Here is a 19,949-nt window from a genome sequence, read left to right as displayed (position 1 = left end):
TTCTTAGAAAAGATTTTCAAGGAATATAATTTTTAAGAAATAAAATACTCTTTATAGTGTACCTTAAAATAACAAAATTAACAATGAAGATGTATAAACATAAACTGGCTGTGCATTTTTAACTTTAAGGATATCCGAATTAATATATTACATAAGATCACCTATTCTTAAAGCAAAGTATAGTCATTTGCCATAATGACTTTAATATGTTTCTTTTCTAAGATAAATTTTAAACTCTGGAAAACAAGATTTGGAATTGAAAGAGTTAAGAAAGCATGAAGCAACAGTAACTCCATTTAGATAAGGGGATAGAAGGGTGGAGCAAGGGAACAATACACTAAAGTGCTTTTCTTTCACAGATGTTGGTTCAAATTAAGGTTAAATTCCAACGAAGGATGTGTTTTCCTCATATGGAGTCTTAAAGGACATGCCTTTGTTTCCAACTTCCCAGAGAAGATATATGTTAACACACACAAAGCATTTCATAATAAATTTAACTTTTATAGAGTGACTAATGCCCTGTGGAGATAAGGCAGACTCTCAGTCACCTGTAGATAATCCAGGCTGAAGAAATTATGCCCAGGGCTCATGGACATAGTTTATGCCTTTGGAAAGCATGGCAGCAACTTGGTAGGGAGCAGAATGAGTCTTGGTTTTTAAAGTCTCCTTGGAATGACGTTCCCTTCCTCACTATGAACACAGTTTAGCATTTATGTACTTTGGAAGGACAAAGAGGTAAGGTTAGCCTGCCAAAATTTGAACCTGTTTCTGGGAACCTGTTAGGAGGTCAACTGTTATAAACCGAAGAGAAACTGCAAAGCAGCGGTACATACTAGAAATTTGGGAGTTGGCCTACAAAGAACTGTATTAAAGCCTGTATCCTGTTTCTTCTTCCACGTCTCAGGTGAGGCGACATGATTTAAAACTTCACAGAGTATTTTTACTACTCACTCAACCAGGCTTGGGTGAGTTTGGGGGTGGGAAGTGGAAGAGCATGGAAAGAGGCAGTTCTTTTCTGCTCAAAATAGTCTACAGTTAACAAAAAAAGAAATCTTTAAATTTTTACTTGGGGTCTTGCTAACAATAATAAATTTATTAATCTACCTTTTCATTCTAAGAAAAACAAATAGTTTTTTATGTAAACAGTACTTTTCTTTCCCCTTTCCCTTTCTTTTGCTTTTACATTATTCACTATTAACTAGAGACCTAATTCTTAAGTACTTAAGCTTGCAAAATGTTTCTGAATTTATGGTTAGGTAAATTCTCTGATGAACATATACATCCCCTTTCCATATGCAGATCCTATTGACTTCAATTGAAGGGATAAAATTAGTCTGCGGCATGTGAAGAAGAAATTCCTTTTTGAGAGGGCAACAAAAATCTATTAGATCAAGCATATCAAACACATCTGACTATACATTATACAACATTTTTTTTATATCTTAAAATTTGTTCTTGGTGAAAGGCTTAGGAAATCTATTTCCAATTTAAATAAAATAGAATAGCAGTCTGCCTTCCTCCCTCTTTCACTAAAAAAGCTGACAGTGACATAGAATAAACCTGATTTAAGTTACTTTGTGAGAACTTTTGAAACACACATTCAGTTTATCAATCTGTAGGTCACTAATACTGATCATAGACAAAATCAAGCATCATCATTTATCATAAGCTACTCTTTAGAGTGTCCAATTTCCTTCTTGTGCTCTGAATTAAAATTTTTAAAAAAATGTCTTCTGTCTTCTTTTATTACACAGTGACTAATAGAAAAGAACTTTTCTAACTTTGAAGTGCTAAATAGGGTAATGGAGCTTCTTAGGGTGTTAATACCAAATTCAGATTTCAAAAATTAATTAACTTTTTGGATAGGAACACCACCAGGGGGCAGGTGAATCCAGGCTAGGTCCAAGGGAAGAGGGTCTTGGTATTAGGAATTCTTGTCAAAAGAGGGGGACAGATCAAATGAAAATTAGAAACAACTCTAAAGATAATATTTCTTCATGAACATAATCATTAGACCTACATCACCCATGTGAAATTTTATTCAGATGCCCAAAGATATTAATTACAATGTATCAAGAAAATATATGAAAAACACCAAACCAATGTAAGTAACCCCACATTGAATGCACTTACTGTGTTTAAGAAGGCCAATAAATGGTTTTACCAGAAGAGAAGGACCTTACATGAAAAGAAATTAAAAACTTACTACAGAATAATCAGGTTATGCTTTGGAAACAAATTACAACCAGATAGACAAAGGATCAAATAATTTTAAAAAATGAGAAGATATTTTTGCTTCAAGGTGATCTTAATAATAAAAATTTCATAACAGAAGCATAAGTTTTGAATAGAGGTATAGCAGTATTTTTCCCCATAAAAAACCTGAAAATTAATTTTAGAAAAGATAAAAACTACTGCTTAAAAAGGTTATTTAGAGTCTTATTTTTAAAATTCATCAGAACTCAAACTTAGCCTACCAATAGGAAGCAAAAACTGACATTTAAAAATTAGCTTCTCTTAAATATTTTTCAGTTGACATCAGATATCTTCTGTGAGAATGTCAATGATAATATCTTCTATGGCCAACATATATACATACCTTCTATGTAAAGAAACCAGGATTAATTCCATTTGTTAAAATTAGAAATTATTGCCACCTTCCCTTTTATATTGTACTAAGAAAATACATTTAATTACTTGATGTGAGTAAGTAGTACAAGACATTACCTTTTACAGATTAACAAAATGAAAGAAACAATAGGTAAAGTGCACAAATTTTGCCTCTTACTGATAGTTTTTATTAGTTCCTAACAGCAACTAGAATTTTTAAAATGAATATTCAAGTAGTTTCTCTTACTTATGATAAAATTAACTTTAGGTCTCTTTAATAATTTTCTATAGCAACAAAGTAGAAACCACTTGTTTCATTGATAGGTGAGATAATCTCACAATATACGTTATGCAAAGTCAGGATGTAGGACAAGGAACTCCGTGTTGAGTAATTCTCCTATTATATAATATGATGTATTTTCATTTTGTGATACATAGGGCTTAACACTAGCCAAACTATTAAGCCTATTTTTAAAGCAAAGCTCTGGACTCGAATGTGAATGCCTATTTCTATGTTACCTTAACAAAGGCTATATCTCTCAGATTCCTTCCTCTCTCTGTGTGGATATAGGCACATACAAACTGATACAAAGAGAATTACACTTAATATACATAAATTCACACACACATACATACATGGTGTAGTCCATCCATGGCATCAGATTAGTGCACTTTGTCTCCTCTTTCCACTCTGTGAATTTGCCTTCTCCTCCTTGTTTTTCTGTACCTCAGGTAACTGCAGGGTCCTCATATACTTTGTCACCTTAAAGACATGGGAGCAGCTTCTGCAATGCTTGAAATAATAATGGCTTTGATTTGTTAATATGAAAAGTTGGATGGCTTTTAAAAGCTAACCAGTCAGGGCTATTTGCACATAGTAGACATTCAATAAATATTTGTTGATTTGATTTATTCTAGGGTAAAGAACTGAGTAACAACTCTTTTTGTCTTCACTGATGTGCAATGGTTGAGCCTGTGTACAAATGCATTTACGAGTAAATATTAATGGTCATGGTCATTGAAGATGTTTTAGAGAGAGAAAAAATCTACAGGTTGTTAGGAATAGCAATCATTGGTAGAATCTAAATAAAATAAAATACTCTAAGAAGTTATAAAATAATAGATGAAAGACACTAAAGAGCATTCTTAAAGTTATTTAGAAACAAAGTGACTATTCCATGATTTTTTAATCAATCACATGTTGAGGGTCTACATTTTTTTTCTCCATTACTAAGGCAAAGTGTCTATTGATTTTAAAGAATGGTATATTTTTATTACAAAATTTAATGAGCATATATAAGCCACATAATATTTTCTTTGGTATCTTCTTCCCTGGCAATGGTTATGAAAGTGTTCATGTATGGTTTTACTGACATTTTAGAAACCTTGAACACAGAGAATGAGAATTTCTCCCAAATTTCAAGTAATGTATAACTTTTAAGCAGTTAAACACTATTCTGCTATCATCTAAAAGAGCATATTTGATTTATTTCCTTTTCTGGATCATCAACAGTAAAAACATTTTCTGAGCTTACAACATGTTAAATTTTGGCGCAAGGTGAAATTTACAACAGGAGGGTTTATGATAAACTCTGTCAAAACATTAACCATGATGGCACAGGTTTCAGCTCTTAACAGCAGCAGAGAAGGAAGGAAACAGTATGGCTGACAAACTGCAGAGCTTTTTTATTTCTGGCTCATAAAATGTCTGCTGATGCACAATTTAAAAATTTTTAATCCCTTCTTTCTCATTTCATTCAAATGTGAACATTCTAAAAGAGGTCTACATGTTTTAATTCAGTGGTTTAAAGAAAGACCATAGATTTAAAGACAGAATTCTAAGTAAAAAATTACCAGCAAAGAGAATTTTAGATATTCAAGGTAAAAAGCTAAGACTCTATAGCATTTTCATTTCTTGTCTGATGAATTTCAAGAAAAATTAAATATAAACATAACTAGTGCTTAACCTTTGTGATACTTGAAGATAAATGTTTCATTTGGCCATGTGCCAGAATTGCAGCACTATTCATTAAGATAATTTAAAAATTTCTATATGGTAAACAATGCAGGCATTTTTGGTTTACTGTTCCTTGATGAGTAAAGAAGCAATATTTCCTAGAAAATTACAAACAAAACACTTATTGAAAAGGAATCACTCTGCTGGCAGTCAATTATAATCAAGATAGTTAACTTTGTGAGGTACATACCAGAAACAATTTCAAAGAAGGACAAACTATATTGAAAAATATAAAGTGTAATTTGGTAAAACACAGCCAGAACAGATTTTTGAGAAGAAAATCTCTTTAAGAAACTTAAAAGATTTTCAGGGTGTTAATGTCATGGTCACACAAGGAAAATTTGGTGAATATTCTAGGCTTTGATGTTTCAGAAAGCCTTTGATACAACTGATTTTTTGATACAACTGATTTCTTGAAGAATGATATGCATTTCTGAAGCTTTAGGATCTTCATACAACAAGTTACATGTTGAAAACTGGTGGAGACCATAGTAGAGACAAAACAAAATCAGTAACTAAATATGAATTTTTGAGGTAGTTTGGTAGGTAATGTTCATGCATGATTTATTTTTGCTCTCAAGTATTATAAAATATGGTTTGTATTTTGAAAAAATAATATATAACTAGAAGATAAGAACCTTAAGAAAGATTTTCAAAGTAATTAGAATTCAGAAAACTTCTGTGACTTTTTGGAAATTGAGTGGATACTGAATTTGGAATTAAATGTAAAGTAGATGCTGCAACGTCGGAGGGCATACAAATGTAACATGCTGGTTTATAAATAAATGGCTAGCATTCTCACTTGGTTCCAGAAGGTAATTTAGTTGTTACTGTTTGTTCAGTAAAGATTTGGTTATCCTGAAAAATCTGTATAAACTTTGTAGTCAACAAAATATCTTCACTTGATCACAGAGTGAAATTTCAAACTTTGGATTGTATGGAACCACAACTGAACAGTTAAGAAATTCTGATTTTAAACCCAAGCCAAACAAAAAAAAAAAAAACAAAAACGATGAATGAAACTCCATAATAACCCTTTACTTTAAATAGATTATGTTTAAAAAGTTATAGTCTTCAAGTAAGTACAATATCAGATGTGGTAATGTGCCAGGTGCTAGATAACTTGACATAACTCTATTTTGTGGGAAAGCATATTAAAATCTTGATGTGATTTATTTAAGACAAACACATCATACAAATGTTTAGATATTCAACATATTTTGAAAATTTAGGTTTCATCATTGAATAGTGGGTATTTATCAAGTATTTACCTGGGCAAAGAAATATGGACAAAACTGAATCTGATCTCCAGAAGCTTACATTCTAATGGAAGATGGTACTGGAATACTGAAACAAGAGAAGACTTAATAACTGCTCTAATAGAGAGCTGCAGAAAGAGCTATAAGGCACACAGAAAAGAGATTAACTACAACTTGGTTGTGGGGAGGGGATGAGGAATTAGGGAATGCTTCACGTAGGAGGTGGCATGTAAGTGTTCTTGAAGGATGAATTGGATTTAAACAAGTGAAGGTAGACTTGATTGAGTAGAGGATTAAACATGGCAAATGAATTAAATAATGAAGATACAAGGTAGAAACTAAAATGGAGTGTATGCTTAAGAGTATAGGGTCTAACTTTTGTTGATTTTCTTGCCAACCATAATAAAGTAAAATAATGTGGTGTATAAACTCTTTATAAATGATTAGGGCAATTAGCTCTTAAAAATTTCAATAAAGATACAAATAATTTTCCTAAAATTTAAAGACAATGGTATCTGTAATATTTAAACTTTCAGCCCATAGTACAACTATGTTGCAGCTTTTACAATAAACTAGGTGATTATTACTGAGGTTTTGAATGAAAGGAGACGTCTGATTTCAAAGTTTTTCTTCACTTCTGTTTGACAAACAACAAGATTACATCTTCACATTCCTCTAAGTCACCTAAAAAAAAGGCAGCTATTCTTTACAATATGACCAGTTTATAAAAAGATGCAAAAAGCAAGCCTAATTTTACAAAGGGATAAGGTTATGATGAAACGAGACATTAGTAATCAGTAACCAGTGAGAAATTAATGTGCACCTTTGAGTAAATTACAATTCTTCAAAGCAATAACACTGAGATGTTTTCTGTCAAATTATTCTATAAATATTTTAAGCATACTTGAATTTTCTCAAGAATTATCTTTAGAACTGGCTTAGGAGTTAGAGAAGAAATTTGGTCTTCTCCCTTTTAGTCATTTGGTTTTTTGATTCAAAACTATGTTTAGAAGCAAAACGAAGCTTAGAGATTTTAAAGCAAAAGTTTCCTTAGCAAGCCACTGTGTACATAGTCTATATGGGTCTGAGAGACATTCTTTGTGACATTATCAGGAGGATCTCCCTAAGCAACAAAAAACATTGGCATGAAAGAAAGGGGCCACATGAGATAAAGTATACATGACTGATGCATCTGGCGGTTTTCACCTTTCAAATATTATGCAATTTGGGTTCCTTTATTTCAACAGTTTCTAAGTTTTAAAACAGGTACATGTTTGGAAGTTTCTGTTACAGTAGGTCTGATTTTTTTTAAACAAGTTAGTTCTTAATTTAAGCTTTTCTAGGTGTGTTTGGTTTAGTTCTTTATTTTTCACACATGAAACACACTTTTAACAGAACAATTTGACTAGACAGGCAAAAACTTCTAAACCGCATAAAGACATATAAATCATATAGTTTTAATTATAAAACCTGAAATGTTGATTGCTGCTGTTTTCTAAGTCTTGCCTTTCTGAAGCCAGTGTTCAAAGTTCGTTAGCTAGAGCTTAACAACACAATGGCTAAAGGAATGGAGTTACCACACAAGTGTTTAAATTCCACGCTGGATCCCTAGCTACAACAGAGAAAGTTCAAACAACAAAACAGAGTTGCAAGGTCTGAACTTGTGTGTCACGGATACCTCTTACTCATCACCAAGCAGCTCTTATTCAGGGCAACCAGACCCTTCCAAGCAACATGGTTAATTGAATACTGATTCTGAACCTTTTGGCTGCAGATAAACCAAAGTGGCACATGGCTCATAACTCAAACATTTCATTTTAGGCAGCTGTTAGTTTTCATGCCCAGGCTAATTTAGATCATTCAATCATTTTAGCATCTTTAATGAAAAATTGCTTGTAGTTACTGGTGGGGATAAAGAGCTGCAATCATCATTCTTGGAAGGTAAGTTTATTATCTGCTCGTTTTACTCATGTATACAAGTGATACTAAATTCAAAACATTTTATTAGCAGTACAATTTTCTCTGTGTGTATAAATTGGATAACATTCACCCATAGTGTTTTTTGCTATGATGGAGTAAGCAACTGCAATAAGCAACTAAAGATGTTGGAGAGAAAATGATGAATATCTTCTCAAATGCATCAATATTTTGGTATTCAGTAAGGGATATTCAGAGGCCCAAATCCAAGAAAAACTAGGAACCTCAGTGATAAGTGATGCACAAAAAGCAATTCTGAAAGCATTGGCCTTATGATAGTGTAAGGTTGAGCTTTGGTTTTCATGGCCTTGTAAGGTAACAGGCAACAGAGGACACAGACCAAGAACCACCCAAGTATACAAATCTTTAATTCAGGCCTTGAGTGGAGGATGAAAGAATATTTCCCCTATAAATTTTGTAACCACAATTCAGCCCTCATGTGAGAATTCAAACCAAATTAACAAGACCTAAGTGTCCCATAAAATTCAAATTAAGACTAAAAGTGATCCAAGGCCTATACATGCTTCCAAGTAGTTAGCAGAAGCAAATGCAGAGAATCCATGGAGAAACCCACCTTTAATCCAGGTCTTGAAACATTCCATAGAGAATAATTTTATGAAATATAAGCTCAAATTAATGAATCTCCAAACATCCAAAGAAATAAGGCAACACAAATATAGCAGGCAGAAATAATAGCAAAATCAGAACATAAATACTTGAGATATTAAAATTATCAGAAAATAAGTATGTTTAAAATAAATACGGAAATGAGAAAGGAATTAGAAATATAAAATAGAAATGAACACTATAAAATTCATTTGAGACTGAACAGAGTATTACCTTTAGAAAGAAAAACTACAATAACAGAAATGAAAAACTTACTGGATTTCTGCTTCCAGACAGAATAGAACTCATGCGAAGAACAACTAGCAAAGCTGAAAAAATTACAAAAAAAAAAAAAAAAAAAAAACCAAAACCAAAAACAAAACCATTTGCTTAAAAGTATAAGAGGGGAGAGAAAGCAAAGATACTGGAAGGGACTAAGATCCTATAAAGGAGAAAACAACAGTGGTAAACTGATGATCTGTAGCTGCTTTTCCCCTGGATGGATTTGCTAGTTCTGGGTGAATATGAGAAAATTGATAATGTGCTCCTAAGAACATAGAATCAATCAGTTTTGGGCAATCTTGGATGGCTCATGTGACCAAAGTGGAGAACCAAAAAGACTGAAATGCATGCCTAGTTTTCCCTTCAAGAAATTTGGTAAATTCTGAGCTGTCCTAAGTATGAGGTTAAAAAAAGTAAAAATGAGAATATCTAAAAAGGTCCCACTGAAGATATCACTTTTATCATGGAGACCCCTAATGAACTATATGCTACCAGAAAAGAGGCAAATCAGAAATAATAAAATCTTACTCAAACTGCAACCCAGTTTCAAGTCAGTACAGTACTTGACTGGATTATGGCAATTAGCTTCCACTCAATCGTCTCAGCAGAGTAGAGGATATATTCTCTCTAGAGGAAGACAAAATCATCTGGAGGTTCAGGATGTCTTACATTCAATCAAAAATTAATAGGCATGCCAAGAGAAAAAACAGAGAATAGAAAAAGACTCATAGGTGATTCAGCTATTGGAGTTAATAGACTTGGATTTGAAAGTGACTTTGATTAGTATTTTCAGGAAAACAGAGGCTAAGGGGGAGAAAATAGAATTAGAAAGATGAGTATTCCACCACAGCATTAGAATGTGCAAAAATCAACAGAAAATTATGGAATTGAAAATTATATACAAACTAAAATTAAGAACTCCGTAGATGGTTTCACAGCAGAAGACAGAAGTAAGGAAATAAAAGCCAAGTAGTTTAAAAAACTTTAAAGAGATGCAAAGAGTTAAACAAAAATGGAAAATACAGAAAGGATGAGAGAGATATTTGGGAAGATAGTGAAATGGTTAACAATTATAGATATAATTAGACCTCAGAAGAGGAGAAAGATATCAATTAAAAGTTTCCTAAAAATATCAAGTCAGTTTTTTCTTTTTTTAAGCCAGAGGTTTAATAAGATCTCTGAATTCAAAAAATACACAAAGAGCACATCTAGGCACAAAATAAAACTGGCACCCACTCAATAAAACAAATAACAATGACAGAAAACAAAGTAAATAAATTATATGTAAGAAGGAATCAGGGAAAACAAAGACTTTAATTTTAGGAGAAGAACAATAAGACTGGCAACTGATTTCTCAATAGGGAAGAAGAAAGCTAGACATAAAGAGGAAGCAGGATTGTGAGATCATAGCCAGCTTCAGCAACTTATCAAAGCACTAAGCAACTCAGTGAGACCCTGTTTCTAAGTAAAATAAAGGCTGGAGATGTAGCTCAGTGGTTAAGTACCCTTGGGTTCAATCCTTGGTTATCTCCACCCCCCCCCCCAAAAAAGGAATAATTTTAAGAGTTACAGGAGGACTTACATTTTTTTACTATTTTGGAGTCACAGGACTGGATTTATTTTAACATGCTAAAAGACTGAAAAACAAACAAAATAAAAACAAAAACCAAACAAAAAAATGGTGAAAACATTAAACAATATAACAATAACAATGTTTGTGGACTTTAGACAAAAGGCAGCACAGAACAGTGACTCATGAAAGAAGGGCCCAAAGCTAGCCCTACTATTGCCCCAGCTTATGGTTTGGAGAGTTTTCACAGCAGAGTGAAGGGAAAACAGAGGACTGCACAGAGAGTGAGCAAGCTCTGAAGGGCTACTGAGCATTCCCTGCATCTTCTTCTGAGTACTGATTAGCACATGTATGTAAAAAACTACTAAGGCCAAGGCAAAAACCAATAGAAAAGAGTAGGTAGAACAGCGACCTAGATTCATATATGACTAGAAATAGTTTCTGATGTGACCAGGTGGAGTAGAAATGTCTTATGCATAATGTAGTATACTCAGAAGGGAATGGCCTTCATTGTGGAGAAAAATCTGCTAGAACTAATGGTTATTCTCATCTGTTTAACAAAACTTGTATAGACTTAAAAGTAACAAACTGTATCCAAGTTAATGTAACTGCATCCCTGAACAAAGCTCAAAACATCCTAAAGAAGTATAAAAATATCCAATACCCAATAAGACAAAGTCCATAATGATTGGCATCTGACAAAAAGTTAGGACCTGACATTCAAAGTAAAAAATGTAGCTCCTTATAATGGAACAAAACTCAACAGAAACAGACTCAGAAATTGAACAGATTATAGTATTAACAGAAAAGGACACTGACAACCATTTTTTTTAAATGTTCCCAAGGATAAGGCAAAACATGAACAAGAAAAGGAATGAAAAAGTTAGAAAGACCCAATTCTAACTGTTAGAGACAAGAAATACAATGTTTGTAAAGAAAAAAGCCCTGACACAGCCATATCAATGTTTATAGAAGCCCAATTCACAATAGCTAAATTGTGGAACCAACACAGATGCTCTTCAGTAGATGAATGGGTAGGGCAACTTAGGTATATATACATCATGGAACATTACTCAGCGTTAAAAGAGAATAAAATCGTGTCACTTGCAGGTAAATGGATGGAGTTGGAGAATACACTGCTAAATGAAGTAAACCAATCCCCCAAAACCAAAGATCGAATGTTTTCTTTGATATGAGGATGCTGACTCATGATGGCCATTGGTGGGAGGGGGCATGGGTAGAATGGAGGAACTTTAGATAGGGCAAAGGCGAGCAAGGGGAAGGGAAAGGACAAGGGGGTAGGAATGACAGTGAATGAGTTAGACATCATTACCCCAAGTACATGTATGAAGACAAGAATGGTATGAAAATACTTTGTGTACAACCAGTGACTTGAAAAAATTGTGCTTTATATGTGTAATATGAAATGAATTGCATTCTGCCATCACGTATAACAAATTAGAATAAATAAATAATTAAAAAAGAAAAGGTCCTGGATGGGATTAACAGTACACTAGATAATACAAAAGAAAAGATAATTATATCAGAAGACAAAGCAAAAAAAATTATCTAGAATGAACACATAGGGGAAAAATAGAATGCCAAAAGAAAAAAAAAGGATTATGAATGAACTGTGGACAATTTTAAGTGGCTTAATGTACATTCAGAGGGAGAGGAAAAGTGCTAGACAAAAACATTGGAAAAATAATGATTGAGATTTTTCTAATGAACCACAAACTCACAGATACATTAAGTTCATCAAATCATAAGCACAGAAAGATGCAGAAATCTACACCACAACACATTATATTCAAATTAGTTAAAATAAGTGAAATAGGGAGAATCTTTAAAGCATCCAGAAGACATACTATTTACAGAGAACAACAATAAGAATGCTAACAGGAACAAAACAAGCCAGAGATACTAGAGTTAACATCTTTTAACAAACAGCAAAACAAAGTTCAGAAACCTAAAGTTTAATGTCTAGCAATTTAAAAAATTGAATGCAGAAAAACACTTTCAGACATTCAAAAGCTGACACAACAGTCCTACATTAGATTGGATGATAAATACTTCAGGCAGATGGTAAATAACTGGTGGAAATCTACACAAAGAAAAGAACACTGTAAATGATAAAGACATGGGTAAACATCTTAGTTTTAATATTTCCTTAAAATAATTGACTGTTCAAAGTAAAAATAGTTAAGAACGTGAACACTGTATACAGATACAGAAGTAAAATATATCACAACAACATCAGGAAGGCCTTGGTGGGACAACATGGTGTCTCAAACATGGTGAGGCACAACTTGTGTTTATATAGTACAATGACCTTTTACATATCGCCAGTTTAAAAATCTTTTTCCTGAAGACTCCTACTTTCCACTCTCATTTCAGTCCTCTTTGTCACATACCTTAAACTTTAAGTTCAAAATTCACAATACAGAGTTACATAATTTGTTTATATTAATCTCATTATGATTCAATAATCAAATACAATAGAAGCAGTATTGCTATTTCAGCTTTTTTTTTTTTTTTTTGGTACTGGGGATTGAACCCAAAGGTTCTCTACTAGGAGCTAAGGTTACAGGGATGTGCCACTACACCCAGCAGATTTCAGCTCTTGATTACAATAAAGTTCCACACATATTCCAAAATTATTAGAGGTGCTTTGTAATATATTTGAACCAATCTATTATTTTTAAGTTAAAATAATTTGATCTCCTTCATTTTTTCTAATCATATTTACCAAAGATAATATTTATAATACTTTTTACTATAATTTTATATTTAAATAATTTTGAAAGGTTCTTAAGACAACTAACAAATTTATTCGTGTTGACTTTTGTCTTTAATAAGGAAGTCACACACAGTTTGATAGGAAACTTAATCTGTTTCCCTACTACAATATATATTTTATGGTTATATCCAGTAAAGTGTCTTCACTGTACATCTACAAATCAAATCAAGATCAATGTATAAAAATTGCAATAAAACATGTAGGATTTGCAATATGGGATTTTATGTGAATAAAAGGTAAATACATATCTTATATATGAGAGTATATTAAAATACAGCTTTGTTAATGAACATATAATCAAGAAACTGGTGGCTTCCAAAGTATTAGTGTACTCCAAAACTATATTTAAAAATAAACTTAAAAGTAGGCATATTAATACTTCTGCAAAGAAGATGAATAGCATACAACATTTTAATGGTCCTCAAAAATACACATTTATCATTGCCAAATTCTATTATGAAGTCCTACATCAAAAAGGTAATAACTTTAACCTAACTTACACTAAAGTACATAACAAAAAAGAAAAGGAACCATTTCAAAAAAGGTTATTATAGTAAAAGGATTATAAAAAGTTTGGTAACTGGAGATGCTATTCTGAAACTTATGCTACTAGTTGAAATGTACAAGCTCTAACTTAACAAATGTTTAAAATATTTGAGTTTTTAAAACAGTGCCAAAATAAACCACAGCTTTTCTAGAGATGACATATTTAGCTAAGCACGAGCAATATAAATCTTTCAACCATTTCATGTATTTGTTTAAAAGCCTCAGAAACCATGTGCATTTCCAATAAAACACGAACAAAATGCTGAAATCACTGGAGCTCAACAGTTGACTTATAAATCATTTTTTTAAGAAGGCAAATGTGATTTTCAGTCTGAATGGGTATATCTGTATATATGAATAGATATGTGAATGGTACATAACAGTAACCAAGAACAATAATATCTGTGAAAATCTGACTTCCATCCAAGCCATATGTGAGAAGACAAAATGTGTCATGGCTATTTTATCATTTAATGCCTTATTAATCATGACTATTTGAAAATGGTAACTTTAAAAAATAATTATGATCTTTAAAAATACTACATATAAAATGTTTTTCTACATATAAAATGTGACACTATTCAATATTAAAACTACAAATCTTTAATATTCTTTCTTGTGAAATAAACTAATTATATCAATAAGTGATGTGATTATAAAAAGATTTCTTAATTTTTTTGGGGGGGAAGGTTCTGGGGATTGAACCTTGGGCATCATGCATGCTAAGTCTGTATTCTGTCACTGAGCTAAATCTCCAGCCCTCTTAAGTTTAATTGAATAAGAAAATATACAAAGGATCAATCTTATCACTGAAAATAATATAAAATATTTCTTCTATAAAATATTTAAACTGTTTTAGTTACCTTTAAATATAATGGTTTATTTATAAAAGTAGAATAAAAATATTCATATTAATGATTAATAATTTTGCTACAACTGTCTGTCTAGACAGTGCTTATAACCAATAACTTTGCTTATATATAGTTTTATCTCTAATAGCTGTCCTAGGAATTAAAGCAAGTCTTGAAGTTTATACTACTATATAAAGTACGGTGTTAGAATTTATCATCAGGCCAAATCGAAAATAGTCCAAAGCACTTCAAGGTTATATTTTAGTGATACCTGAAGTACAGCATGCTGCTACTATCATATGATAGAGAGGTGGTCATAATATGATGTTATCTATGCATACAGTTCACATTATTGTACTTCATAGAAAGAAATGTGTACAGTCTTTAGACGGTTAGGGAATTCATATATATGTGTATAAAATAAATGGTAGAATAATAACAAAAATTACTAGAGTAAAAATCTTTACTACATTTTTTTTTTCCTAACAGAAAGGTTTGAAGACCTATAGTTGCATGGAGTATAGTTATAAGACTGTAGTTCTAAGTTTTAGCCAGTCCTTAGCAAGTTCCAAGATACTCTGTTTCCTCACGAATGGAGAGTTTTATAACAACAACAATAACACTAATACTAAAGCCCTATAATCATTATTATATAGTTGACATAAATAATTTATTATTATTATATGGTTGTTGACAGGAGCAAATAAAAAAAGATGTGAAGGATTTCATAAATCATCAAGTGTTAACAAATTTAGCATTTTTTTCTGCCTTTCCTCTGGACTACTTATTTTTACAAGAAGTGAATTCTCATGTTACTAAAGGAATTACACTTGATGACGTTTAAAGCAAACTCACAGCAACATTGCTGAGTAGAATGAAACACTTCTGGATTTGTGCTAGGATTGAATATGTGGCTACCTGATTTTCAGTGAGTAAGGCTATTTTTCATACAAAACAAATTTTGACTACTTGAAATATTATGTTGGTCAACATTTTTAACTTAATAAATCAGTTAAGACAATATTTGGCTGTAATACTTTGCATTTGTTAATTTTGCAGATAACTAAGTCATTTTCAAGGGAATGAAACTCATTTTCAAAGGGATGGGTTATTTTTGGGAGATTATCTATGTTGAACAAAAGTAGATATTAGAATTGTTTTGTAAATTTCACTTTATAATCATATTCTGTAAAACTTCACAATATTGATTATAGGAATTGGTTGCTCTAATTATATCATTTAGGTATAGGAGGATATATTTGGAAACTGAAAGATATCTTGATATGGCCCTTCATGTACTTTAAAATTCCAAGGTAACCCAAGGAAAGTTAGTCTGTTCTTCAAGACTAAACTGAAAATTCAAGTTTACTTGTGATTTCTTTTAAGAGGGTTTAGGAACAAACTATTTTGTGACAAGAACTGTTCTCTACTTACCTGCATCTCTTGGATGATTTAAAGGGTGCTGTTTCTTTAAACAAGGAGTTTTTAGGGGTTTAAATTAGAGCCCAGAGACAAGACTCCATGTATGTTCAAATTATTACACATGTCTATGTTTATATAGTCACTGGCCTATGAAAAGCTATGATTCTTTTTAGAACTACAGGGCAAATCCAGTTAGTTTATTTTTAACCCCTGTTGTGCCTTATTTTCAAATTATCATCATTTAAAAAATCATTACAAGCAGGAAACATGAGTAAATTCCAAATTTTAATGCAATGGGATAATTTTGTCAGTTAATTTAATAGCTACAGATTTACTAAGGAAGGAATGGGGTGTATTTAGCATTATGATTCTTCTGTCATCTATGACAAACACTTTAAAATTTCCTGCAAAGTAAATTAAATAATGGATAATCTCTAATAGCATCTTAAAAAATGACACAATACATTGCCCTGATTATACTTATCCTGAAAACAGGCAACAGTATCTAGTTTAGCACAATCTTAAAGATAAATTAAAAATGCATGTAAATTTTTATTTGTCTACAAACCTTTCACTAATCCAATCTGTTTGTTTATTTCACCCTGTTCCCGGCATAGTCATTTCCTATTGCCCTTTCAACTTTTCACTCTAAAACAATGATGATTTTTTTGTATAGCCAAATATATAAAGTTTCAGTTTTATTCATGACATCATATGAGTAGAAGTGATGGCTATGCTTTAACTTTTAAGTTACCTCTTAAATGTTAATTAAGTTAATTCTTACCTCTTATATGAAATAAAGACAACCTGAACCAAATGCAGGTTTACTTTTGTCTAAGTCCTAATATTTGCTCATTATAATTTTATGGTATATTATATACTGAATTCCCCTCCTTTACAACAAAATTCAAACAGTAATCTATAAAAAAAGATAATCAATAAGAATACTTAGTAGATTTGATGGCTTCTTGCCTTTTCAGATAGAGACATGCTGGCACATGCTAATTTTCAAGACAAAAGTGTCACAGACCATTAGACAGAAACTTGGCAATTTCTACAGCTTAGGTGGAGCTTAGATAATTATCCAGTCTTAACATTAAAAATACTGACAATATGAATTTATAAGTACACATTAATAATCTTCCATTTTATTGAATACAGTCTGTATTTATTTTTAGTAAAATAAAAATCATGTCCTGATGAATGTAATTTTGATGTACTAAACTCTCATTAAAGCAAATTATACATTTAATTTGTGGCATCTATTTGTAATATTCTTTAATATTAACAAAGATTACATACGTACACTAAAGGAAGATTACAAACTCATGTCTGAACATCCTTCTTCAGTTACGAAATATACTCTATATTGGAAAATGCATTTATTTGAAGTTTTGACCTAACACAGTGGATTAAGGCTTAGACAATATTTACTTTGCTGCACTTTGATTCAGAGAGGGCCATATGTGAAGATATGATCCTGACCAACTTTACCATGTTTCTATAGTGGTCTCTCGGTAAAACAATTTATATCTCTAAATAAAAAGTTGAGATATAAAATAGCCACTACCCATTGGTAAAAGTCTATAGTTTCATATATTTGGATAAAAAACTCAAGTCAGCAGCAAAGTGGTTAAACATTTGTGATTTGATTTTTTTTTCTCAGCTTGGAATGTGGTTGGAGTGTCCCACTTCTAACAACTGTTTGCTAAGTTAAGGCTTTTAGTGTTTACACAGTGTTGAATGAAGCAGCCTGGTCACCAGATGTGATCGCTTCCCCCAGACTGTCGTTTTTTTTTTCTGTCAGATCACTGTCCTCATGGTCCCTGTTCCAACCTTCTTCCTCAGGACGTCCACCAGCCTTTCTAACCTAAGTTGGGGGCAGGGGAAACAGGAGGAAGAAAAAAAGAAAATAAAAAGTACAATTATTGTCAGGAATAATTTGGCTGAAAAAGAATAGTATTTGCCTGTGACCAAGCAGTCCTGGTAGTCATGTTAAGAAACAAAGCATCACTGTAAATGAGAGGCACTCTTGCAGAGTGCCAAGGATTTACTTTAAGTCAGATCTTCAGATTATGCCAGTGTTAAATGCTCCAAAATATATAGGATATTCATTTCAAGACATTTGGCTACTTGCACTAAGGTTGTGAATGAATCATTTACTATGCAATGACAGCATGGCATATTAAGTGTAGAACCAGCTTCAAACTGACTTTTACCTAAGAGAAATATATGTATCTTTTCTTTTTCTCTTTCTTTTGGTGATGCTGGGGATAGAACCTGGCTGGCTAAACAAGTACTCCATCACTGAACTACATCCCCAGCCTCAGAAACATATTTCATATAGACATACTAGCAAGCTTATCCCTGCTAAATAAGCAATACATTGGTTGGCATACTGTATGATTTTTTTTTTTTTTGAACCCAGGCCTCATGCATACTAGGCAATCTCTCTTCCACTGAGCTATACCCCTGAACCTACTGAACAATTCTTATACATTAAATTTCTTTCTTTCCCCTAGAGTCAGCTGATGAAAATATAGATAGAAATTAGGTGGTTAGGTAGGGAAACTTTCATGTCCCAAAATATTTACAAATGATTTGACACTAGTACAACCAGATTTTCTGTACTACATTTAAAAAAAAGTTTCTATTCCTGAGTAATCAGTCTAGGAATTACCTTTATAGCTTTTTAATCAAAGAAGTATAATATTTTTAGCTGATTAAAACCTACCAATTAAACTGAAAATAGAGTCAAAAGTTCAGAAGTCTATTCTGCAGTGCTCTTAGGCTACTCTGTGGGTGACAGAACACATTCATGTGGATCAGTGAGAGTTTTACTTAACAAAAGATCATGGAAACAGACCATTAATTGGTTTCTTCTTTTATTTTCTTCACTGAAAGCATAAAACCTCAATCAAAAATCTTACTTGATATTACACACAAATAGTCTTCCTTATAAGTGAAAATCATGCCCAGCAGTTTTCAGATACACAATCCTCAAAGCTTGGTGAGCAACATAGTCTAGTCTACTCCACAGTTTGCCTCATTTATATGGATCCATGCATGAGGGTCTTTGCAAATAAACACAGTACAGAGCTAGACACTAAAGGAATGAGGGTATTCTTGGTGTCAAACATACTTGTTTAGACTATTTGAAGACTTTCAGTAAGGAATGAACAAATCAACTGCATAATTCAGAAAACTAGTTCAGGTTTATTAGATGATTCTGCATATAGCAAAATTCTGTTAACAGAAAACAGAAATATTTCAGTGCATCAAAATCTTTGTCTTAAATAAAGTAGTGATCTTAGAATAAAATACAAATCTTGCCTATTTATTACTATAGATTTCTTGACTATAAATTATACATAAATATTATATATCTACTAAGACCGTCTAGAGGTACTACTAGAAGATTCATGGAAAAATTCACTGCCTTCATAGATGAATCTATATTAGTTGAGCTTTTCCTCATGGCAAAAACTAGTGCTATTTGCTACCTGAATATTATACACTCTGAATATTATGTTTCATGGGACTGCAATGAATCCTTTTAGGCAAATTTTTATAAACTTTATTTTTTTTTTAATTTTTTTTTATTGGTTGTTCAAAACATTATAAAGCTCTTGACATATCATATTTCATACATTAGATTCAAGTTGGTTATGAACTCCCAATTTTACCCCAAATACAGATTGCAGAATCACATCGGTTACACATCCACATTTTTACATAATGCCCTATTAGTAACTGTTGTATTCTGCTACCTTTCCTATCCTCTACCATCCCCCCTCCCTCCCCTCCCATCTTCTCTCTCTACCCCATCCACTGTAATTCATATCTCTCCTTGTTTATTTTCCCATTCCCCTCACAACCTCTTATATGTAATTTTGTATAACAATGAGGGTCTTCCTCCATTACCATGCAATTTCCCTTTTCTCTCCCTTTCCATCCCACCTCATGTATCTGTTTAATGTTAATCTTTTCTTCCTGCTCTTCCTCCCTG

General features: G+C 32.2%; 1 protein-coding gene across 9 annotated transcripts in view; it reads right to left on the bottom strand.

The window, feature by feature from the left end:
• Positions 1 to 12,462: 12,462 nt before the first annotated feature.
• Mipol1 (mirror-image polydactyly 1) overlaps positions 12,463 to 19,949 on the bottom strand; it is a 400,912-nt gene continuing 393,425 nt past the window's right edge. For all 9 annotated transcript variants that reach the window (XM_058584489.1, XM_058584488.1, XM_058584490.1 and 6 more), the window contains one exon: positions 12,463 to 17,810. In XM_058584489.1, the coding sequence (XP_058440472.1) occupies positions 17,744 to 17,810 (67 nt within the window). In that variant the 3' untranslated portion in view covers positions 12,463 to 17,743. The remainder of the gene's footprint in view (positions 17,811 to 19,949) is intronic.

Source organism: Marmota monax, unplaced genomic scaffold (assembly GCF_021218885.2).
Source record: "Marmota monax isolate L192 unplaced genomic scaffold, Marmota_monax_Labrador192_F-V1.1 WCK01_AAM20220418_F8-fsc00001, whole genome shotgun sequence".
In the NCBI taxonomy this organism is placed as follows: domain Eukaryota; kingdom Metazoa; phylum Chordata; class Mammalia; order Rodentia; family Sciuridae; genus Marmota; species Marmota monax.
The sequence above is the reverse complement of the archived record's forward strand: the minus strand, read 5'-3'. Positions and strand labels throughout refer to the sequence as shown.